Source organism: Drosophila miranda (genome assembly GCF_003369915.1).
Source record: "Drosophila miranda strain MSH22 chromosome Y unlocalized genomic scaffold, D.miranda_PacBio2.1 Contig_Y2_pilon, whole genome shotgun sequence".
Taxonomy (NCBI): Eukaryota; Metazoa; Arthropoda; class Insecta; order Diptera; family Drosophilidae; genus Drosophila; species Drosophila miranda.
The window spans coordinates 35,758,329-35,768,362 of NW_022881614.1; the positions used below are offsets into that span (position 1 = coordinate 35,758,329).

Sequence of the window (10,034 nt, forward strand, 5' to 3'; positions counted from 1 at the left end):
CAACCACGTACGAGTGGTTAACGTTAACTCGTCTAGCGCCGCTCTTTCCAGAAGATGTGGCAATCAAAAGTTCCCACAACGTGATCAGTGACACCACGGAGATTGACGAGCCACCCACACAGCGAACAACAAAATTGTCACCTACATTAACATCAACATTAGTGGTGCTGTTGCTCATGCTTCCATTAGCATTGTCACAGTCAATAAATGTGACAAAACTCGCAAACAATCCTGGAATATTCTATGAGAAACTTGGAACATCAAGAATACCAACGTCTGAGTGGACCATGATCGTATACTATGACTTGGACCCATATTGGAAGGATATGCAACTAATGTCTGCTGGAATTTCAGAGTTACGATACATGTGCCCTGAATTAAAAAATGTTCCGGCATGTAACTCCATAGTTCAACACTTTCAACATGTGCATAACGAGCTACAAGCAGGAAGCGTTTTAATGAAAACCTCTCGAAAACGCAGATCGCCGCTGGACATCATAGGAAATGTAGCAAGCAGTCTTTTTGGTGTTCTCGACGCAAAATACGCAGAAGAGATGACTCAAGTAATTGAGAAAGTGAAAACCAATGAAGACTTTCTACTAAATCTGCTCCAAAACCAAACATCAATTGTCGACGCGACAATAAACGTAGTCAGAAAAGAAAAAAGTAACAACTGATAATCGCCTAAAAATTTTGGAACAGCATATGGCTACTATCAACCGAGAAAGAGGGTCATATCACAGCGATCATCTGACTCAAGCGTACTTAGGACTAATAGCACAATTAACCCTGCTCACAACAACTCTCCAACGAATGCAGTCCGACATATCTGATGTCCTAATCGGTATTCATCATCGGAGAATAAGCTCCACGCTGGTGTCTCCCGAGCAACTAATAGACCAACTAGACCAGATACGGGATCATTTGCCACAAGATCAAATGCTGCCGGTCACAACGAAGGAGGTGATTCAACTATACAGAATCATGCGAGCCGAAGGAACCCCGACTGCAAAACACGTCATCTCCAAGCTGACGCTACCGCTGGTTTCAACAGCTCAGCTCGAAGTTTTCAGCATCATCCCAATTCCGTTTTGGGATTCAATAAGCTGGAGTCTATTTGACCTCAGAACCACCATAATAACGGTGAACATCCATCGATACCAGTTCATGGGCACTACCCAAGAGGAATTCCGACGTTGTCTTAAAGTACACAACGAGGAGTTCATCTGCTTTGACCATCAGACGATCTTCAATGTGGACAATTGCTGTGAGTTTCAACTGTTTAACAATAAAACAGAAGCACTGTGTCAGGTAACACACACAAAGGCTGATACGGTGTGGCTAAAAACTCAGCATCCAAATAAATGGATCTTCGCAACGCATTCTACAACTAAATTTCAAGCAGTATGCAACGGAGTTCCGTCAACCATAACACTGGAAGGAACTGGTCTACTCTCCATGTCCATTGCACTGCTCGCAATACTGAAGTAAGCATCAGCACCTTCAGCACCACAATCAGCGAAGTAAAATCGACTTACACTCGGTTTGGTGACGTGAGCCCACCGAAGACATCAACCTCGCCACCAATGTGGCAACTGAAGAACCAGACATCAGACTTTCTTCAAGAACTTGATGATCTACGCCAGCAACTATCAACCATCAATCATCACGAGCTGCCACACCATCTCACCACCGTGCAGCACCATCAACTCGCTGCTTACGCAACCCTAGCAATATTAATTTTATTGATCATTGCCTTCATTTTCCTAGAGAAGTATCAACTATGGAAACCAAGGCCATCAAATCCCGATCCAGCCATGTCATCACCCCCTATACCACCTGCACGCCGGTTTGCCGTCGACTTGAGCGATGGTTGAAAACCAGTTCAACGGCCGGGAGAATGTTCAGCCACAGACATGTATTTAATGAATATTAGGAATATACAGTTCAATCTTATACACAAATACTCATAAATAAAATTGTCCATGTCATTTCATGTAACTGAATATGACGACACGAAAAATACATTAGCAACTAAGAATAGACAATAGCACTTGTAAACTCGAACCCACAAAAAGGGATCAAGCAATAAACTATCTACTTTATTGCCGCCAAGTACCTAAGTAAATGCACTGAAATATAACCCCCGCACAGAGTAAGTGTACCCAATCTAAAAACGAGGGGGAACGTTGTGAGTTGCTGCGGACACCGCAACTCTACAGTTATACCCGATACTAAGTCAGTATGGCTTTAAACGACACGACAAAGAGTGCGTGCGAGAGAGACAGAAAATCAGTCTGAGCGTGACGTCGGGCGCTGCGTAGCCACTGCAAATTGATTTGTTCCTATTGGCTATAAAAATGATCTGATCTGATCCAGATTCAGCAATCTGATAGATATGGTCATTATCTATGATTCTGCGTTTTTAGTTTTCTCGAATGTGCAATATTGTGGATGCAACAGATTTTCGTCCTTTGCGGGGGCGGAAGGGGGTGTGGCGAAATTTTGAAACAAACTCATCTCGGTCCGATATATTAGGAGTGTGGATACCAAATTTGGTTGCTCTAGCTTTTGTAGTCTCTGAGATCTAGGCGCTAATGTTTTACTCTAAGCAAAGCCGCAGATTCCGCAGTCTTAAAGATATGGTCATTCCCTACAGTTCTACGTTTTTGGTTTTCTCATATCTTTAAAATTGTGGATGCCACAGATTTTCGTCCTTTGTGGGGGCGGAAGTGGGCGGGGCGAAGTTTTGAAATATTTTTGTAGCAGTGACATATCACAGAAGTCTGGATCCAAAACATCGTTGCTCTAGCTCTTATAGTCTTTGAGCACTAGGCGCTGAAGGGGACGGACAGACGGACGGACGGACAGACGGACAGACGGACAGACAGACAGGGCTCAATCGACTCGGCCATTGATGCTGATCAAGAATATATATACTTTATGGGGTCGGAAACGATTCCTTCTGGACGTTACACACATCCACTTTTACCACAAATCTAATATACCCCAATACTCATTTTGAGTATCGGGTATAAAAAAACTCTTGATCCCTCACGAAGATTTATCAGCTGGCATCGAGAAAGCGCTTTCGCCGATGGACCGCAACACAACAAAAGAAACAGTGAGTAAATAAAACCATAAAGCGAAGTCATTTTAATAATCGGTTCTGCCGATGATGACAATTGGCTAAATCACACTTGTTCTATTGGGGAGAAACGAAAAAGAAATGCGATTACTTTGTAAGTCTGTCGAGCCGTCAATCGAGCGTTTAAGTTTGAGAGAGGGGATCAGCTGCTGACGCAGCAAGGCCAATCTTTGAGTTTCGAAGAATAACGCGGGGGAACGTTGTGAGTTGCTGCGGAGACCGCAACTCTACAGTTATACCCGATACTAAGTCAGTATGGCTATCCCCCGGGAGACGCCGCTAATTTTAAACGACACGACAAGGAGTGCGTGCGAGAGAGACAGAAAATCAGTCTGAGCGTGACGTCGGGCGCTGCGTAGCCAGGGCAAATCGATTTGTTCCTTTTGGCTATAAAAATGATCTGATCTGATCCAGATTCAGCAATCTGATATATATAATCATTATCTATGATTCTGCGTTTTTAGTTTTCTCGTATCCTCAATATTGTGGATGCAACAGATTTTCGTCCTTTGTGGGGGCGGAAGGGGGTGGGGCGAAATTTTGAGATATACGTTTTATAGTGAGATCTAACAGGAGTGCGGATACCAAATTTGGTTACTCTACCCTTAATAGTCTCTGAGATTTGTGAATATCCCCAGATTTTCATCCTTTGCGGGGGCGGAAGGGGGTGTGGCGAAATTTTAAAACAAACTCGTCTCGGTCCGATATATTAGGAGTGTGGATACCAAATTTGGTTGCTCTAGCTTTTATAGTCTCTGAGATTTAGGCGCTAATGTTTTACTCTAAGCAAAGCCGGCTATGCTACGTGTGTGTTAGAGAGAGACAGGGCGAGAAAAAATGAAATTGTTTTCTTGATTCTGGCTATAATAATTATACGATCTCGTTCAAATTTTGCACTCTAGAAGATATAGTCATCTTCTACGATTCTGCGTTTTTAGTTTTCTCGTATCGTCGAAATTGTGGATGCCACAGATTTTCGCCTTTTGTGGAGGCGGAAGTGGGCGGGGCAAAGTTTTGAAATATTTTTGTAGCAGTGACATATCACAGAAGTCTGGATCCAAAACATCGTTGCTCTCGCTCTTATAGTCTTTGAGCACTAGGCGCTGAAGGGGACGGACAGACGGACAGACGGACGGACGGACAGACGGACAGACAGACATGGCTCAATCGACTCGGCTATTGATGCTGATCAAGAATATATATACTTTATGGGGTCGGAAACGATTCCTTTTGGACGTTACACACATCCACTTTTACCACAAATCTAATATACCCCAATACTCACTTTGAGTATCGGGTATAAAAATAAAACCAAGTTTAAGCGCAGGGGAGTTAGGTTAAGGGAAATTGAAAATATTTGGAGAGGGTAAACTAAGTGCTAGTAATGTATCTAAATTTTAGCTATTAATGAATAAATTTATAATGTCTCCTTAAACGTTGATCTTGATTTCTGATACCCAGCCCCTGTAGTAGCGAGCCCTTAAGAAAAGGGATCATAAAGAATAGAGGAAGATGACAGATTATGACCAAGGAAGGGTGGGCGTGGTCCTTCATTCCAGCTGAGGACGACTTTTGATCCGTTCGTGTCGCGTGCGTGTGCATATGTGTAAGTGAAGTCTAATGGCCAAAAGTTTTGTTTCTCTCCGGTTCTGGAATTGTACTTGTACATGTCGTTAAGTTTCTTGCACGCTCTTTTAATATAAAAACAAATATCGTTGGTCTCAGAATAGACAAATAAAAAGAACACCACCCTTTTGCCGACGAGACAGTAGCCGGAATGATAGGTGGCTGGTCGACCTCTGAGGAAAACATCAGTCCTACTAATCGTTGTCCACAACACGATTAGTAAATAGTTAATAACAAATTCTAGGCAGTTCAAATGGCACAAGTCGATTACACTACCAATGGGGGAACAAGTGGGTGGCTAAAGCTTAGTAAGTTCCAATCCGATCTGAGGTGAGATCCCGCTCTGTCGAGGGTTTTGTATGTGTATTTGTTTTCGCCTAGACGCTAGTAAGATAAGATTCTTAAGAGCGCAAGTTCTTGGAAAATTTCAACTAGTCAATGTTCAAAATAAATATTCGTACGAGTATATCATACTTTAGTTACTAGATGCTGTTTTGCTAACACCAATCAGCGCTGTCCGCGGCTCAGTTCTGTGGCTCAAGTATCAAGTAGTAGTAATAAAAAGTTGATTTATCCTTCCGTCTTCCATATATGTAGGTACTTGTGGGTTATGCTACGTATCATCATCGTCGTCATTAATTCGTATTTCGCATTAACTATATATATAAAAACATTGCATTTATGTAGGTCAGTTTCGGCTTAGATCATCATTAACGAATCTGTGGTTACAAAAGTATGTATGTAATTCTTCAAGGCAGAAATTTCGGTCAGTTTCTCCCCCCAAATGCGGGCTAAGCTAAGCAAATATACAAAAGCTACTTAGATGTAGTATGTATGTATTGTTTGTTTGTTTTTATGTATGTATAGTATGTATTATATAGGTAGTATATCGTATAAGTGTGTGGGTGTGTACATACATTAAATATATATATGTCTATATACTTTCAATGGTTCCATTATTCGCTTAATCGATAGTGTTCTTGATCCGCTCATTAAACATAAATCTTTGTAGCTAAGTATTACTTACAAATGTGTCCGTCTTAAATTAAGATTTAACAACAAACATTCACATTCACTTTCATTCGAACACAACACTCATTGAAAACACTCACTCGCTCCTCACTCACTCAATCACTCACATAACCATGGGCAGTAGTCGGCATTGGTACAGTGCGTGCCATGAGTTCTATTGCGTTCTATTACTTGAATCGCGCCCTCGACGGTGCTTGGCGTTCAGCGTATAATACATATGTATGTATGTACATATGTGGTTTTTGCAAGTCGTTTAAGGCCGTTATTGGATTTGTGTAGTCTCATATACTCTACGTAATACTCGTAAGTGTACATTTTCTAATTAAGTTTGTCTATTGGAAGGTCCACAATATATACTATACATATATGCAAGCTTAAGCCTGGCGCTCCGCCCAGTCACCCGTCCACCTGTCACAGTCGGCACGCACTTTCCCGGTATTCAATTTGGTTTCCTTCTCCACCTCCTCCTCCTCCTCCTCCGCCACTCAACCACCGAAAACAGATACATATTTAGCTACTTAAGAACTAATTTGGAAAAGTTTCTCTAGGTGACCAAAAATATTTTTAAGTATTATTAAACTGCGCTCAAGCATTGAGAGTAAAAAATTCCTTTGTTCTGGGGATTGCTGTTGGGTCGTGGGGCGGGAGGGGGGCTGGGGTCCTACATTCGTACAATATGATACAAAAACGTATTGCCTAGATTTAAGCTAATCTGGTCGATTGCCGTTACAGCCAGCGACTCAGGATGTGGCAGAGCAGTAAGAGGGCGAGGTTCGCATAGAGGGAGCAGGCCTTACCGCACAGCTTGATGTTGCTCTCCTGGAAAAGGTAGCGAACTATTAGATATCCATTATATACAATCTCATAGTCCACTCACATTCGCATGCCGACTGATGCAGCTCTGGGGATGCACGCGGTTGAACTCGCGGGCGTGCTTGTAGCAGGCCAGCGAATCGTTCACCGACAGATGATAGTCGATGGTCTGCGGATTGACCGTTAGCACGAGGGCAGCGTCCCGCGGACAGAGCTGGTCGACGACCAGTAGTATGAGGTTGCTGAACGGTATGGGCAGGACGACAAATGGCCGCTCGCATGCGTGCGCTGTCATATTGTAGAAAACGTTGTCCTTCTCGTTGTAGAGCGTGTAGAGCTCTCGCTGCATGTCGCAGGACTTGACGCGTGTCCGGTGCAGTGTCAGATAGCGGAGCCAATGCTCCTCGGTCTCCGACTTTTTGCCATGGCCATTGTGGTGGTGCTCTGGCTCCGGCTCAGTGCCGTTCATGTCGCTGTACATCTCAGCGTAGTGGGCGGACACCCCGGGCGCCAGTTGCATTAGTTGCACAATATACCATAGCGCCGTATGCAGCAGCCATCTGCTCAGTCGAAGAACATGATAAAGTGGCTGAAAGGGGCAGAAAGTGAGTCAATATCGAGTGATACATATATGTATGGATTGTGTTTTGGCGACCATCGTTTGGCGGCCTCTGGGAAGCGGCTGTAAAATCAGCAAAAAAGCTGTTGACAACAACCACCAACACAGCCTCATTGACATTTGAAGAACTAAACACAGTGATAATCGAAATTGAAGCAATTCTCAATTCTCGACCCATCACTCCAATGTCACCCATCACCGCTTCACCAAACGTACCTGAAGGATTATTAGTTTTGGTTAAGGAAGACAACCTTCCTGTAATGAAGTGGCCAATGGGTCGCATCATTAAGACATATCCTGGACAGGACAACCACGTACGAGTGGTTAACGTTAACTCGTCTAGCGCCGCTCTTTCCAGAAGATGTGGCAATCAAACGTTCCCACAACGTGATCAGTGACACCACGGAGATTGATGAGCCACCCACACAGCGAACAACAAAATTGTCACCTACATTAACATCAACATTAGTGGTGCTGTTGCTCATGCTTCCATTAGCATTGTCACAGTCAATAAATGTGACACAATTCGCAAACAAGCCTGGAATATTCTATGAGAAACTTGGAACATCAAGAATACCAACGTCTGAGTGGACCATGATCGTATACTATGACTTGGACCCATATTGGAAGGATATGCAACTAATGTCTGCTGGAATTTCAGAGTTACGATACATGTGCCCTGAATTAAAAAATGTTCCGGCATGTAACTCCATAGTTCAACACTTTCAACATGTGCATAACGAGCTACAAGCAGGAAGCGTTTTAATGAAAACCTCTCGAAAACGCAGATCGCCGCTGGACATCATAGGAAATGTAGCAAGCAGTCTTTTTGGTGTTCTCGACGCAAAATACGCAGAAGAGATGACTCAAGTAATTGAGAAAGTGAAAACCAATGAAGACTTTCTACTAAATCTGCTCCAAAACCAAACATCAATTGTCGACGCGACAATAAACGTAGTCAGAAAAGACAAAGTAACAACTGATAATCGCCTAAAAATTTTGGAACAGCATATGGCTACTATCAACCGAGAAAGAGGGTCATATCACAGCGATCATCTGACTCAAGCGTACTTAGGACTAATAGCACAATTAACCCTGCTCACAACAACTCTCCAACGAATGCAGTCCGACATATCTGATGTCCTAATCGGTATTCATCATCGGAGAATAAGCTCCACGCTGGTGTCTCCCGAGCAACTAATAGACCAACTAGACCAGATACGGGATCATTTGCCACAAGATCAAATGCTGCCGGTCACAACGAAGGAGGTGATTCAACTATACAGAATCATGCGAGCCGAAGGAACCCCGACTGCAAAACACGTCATCTCCAAGCTGACGCTACCGCTGGTTTCAACAGCTCAGCTCGAAGTTTTCAGCATCATCCCAATTCCGTTTTGGGATTCAACAAGCTGGAGTCTATTTGACCTCAGAACCACCATAATAACGGTGAACATCCATCGATACCAGTTCATGGGCACTACCCAAGAGGAATTCCGACGTTGTCTTAAAGTACACAACGAGGAGTTCATCTGCTTTGACCATCAGACGATCTTCAATGTGGACAATTGCTGTGAGTTTCAACTGTTTAACAATAAAACAGAAGCACTGTGTCAGGTAACACACACAAAGGCTGATACGGTGTGGCTAAAAACTCAGCATACAAATAAATGGATCTTCGCAACGCATTCTACAACTAAATTTCAAGCAGTATGCAACGGAGTTCCGTCAACCATAACACTGGAAGGAACTGGTCTACTCTCCATGTCCATTGCACTGCTTGCAATACTGAAGTAAGCATCAGCACCTTCAGCACCACAATCAGCGAAGTAAAATCGACTTACACTCGGTTTGGTGACGTGAGCCCACCGAAGACATCACCCTCGCCACCAATGTGGCAACTGAAGAACCAGACATCAGACTTTCTTCAAGAACTTGATGATCTACGCCAGCAACTATCAACCATCAATCATCACGAGCTGCCACACCATCTCACCACCGTGCAGCACCATCAACTCGCTGCTTACGCAACCCTAGCAATATTAATTTTATTGATCATTGCCTTCATTTTCCGAGAGAAGTATCAACTATGGAAACCAAGGCCATCAAATCCCGATCCAGCCATGTCATCACCCCCTATACCACCTGCACGCCGGTTTGCCGTCGACTTGAGCGATGGTTGAACACCAGTTCAACGGCCGGGAGAATGTTCAGCCACAGACATGTATTTAATGAATATTAGGAATATACAGTTCAATCTTATACACAAATACTCATAAATAAAATTGTCCATGTCATTTCATGTAACTGAATATGACGACACGAAAAATACATTAGCAACTAAGAATAGACAATAGCACTTGTAAACTCGAACCCACCAAAAGGGATCAAGCAATAAACTATCTACTTTATTGCCGCCAAGTACCTAAGTAAATGCACTGAAATATAACCCCCGCACAGAGTAAGTGTACCCAATCTAAAAACGAGGGGGAACGTTGTGAGTTGCTGCGGACACCGCAACTCTACAGTTATACCCGATACTAAGTCAGTATGGCTTTAAACGACACGACAAAGAGTGCGTGCGAGAGAGACAGAAAATCAGTCTGAGCGTGACGTCGGGCGCTGCGTAGCCACTGCAAATTGATTTGTTCCTATTGGCTATAAAAATGATCTGACCTGATCCAGATTCAGCAATCTGATAGATATGGTCATTATCTATGATTCTGCGTTTTTAGTTTTCTCGAATGTGCAATATTGTGGATGCAACAGATTTTCGTCCTTTGTGTGGGCGGAAGG

The 10,034-nt window shown here is 43.3% G+C and overlaps 1 protein-coding gene across 1 annotated transcript; it reads right to left on the minus strand.

Annotated features, from left to right (window-relative positions):
• Nucleotides 1-5,271: 5,271 nt before the first annotated feature.
• Nucleotides 5,272-7,279, minus strand: LOC117193608 (voltage-dependent calcium channel subunit alpha-2/delta-3-like). The gene is made up of 2 exons (XM_033398350.1): nt 6,684-7,279; nt 5,272-6,625 (listed from the first exon to the last, which is right to left on the minus strand). Exons 1-2 carry the CDS (start codon nt 7,137-7,139, stop codon nt 6,533-6,535), a joined length of 549 nt encoding a protein of 182 aa, XP_033254241.1. The 5' UTR covers nt 7,140-7,279; the 3' UTR covers nt 5,272-6,532.
• Nucleotides 7,280-10,034: the final 2,755 nt, after the last annotated feature.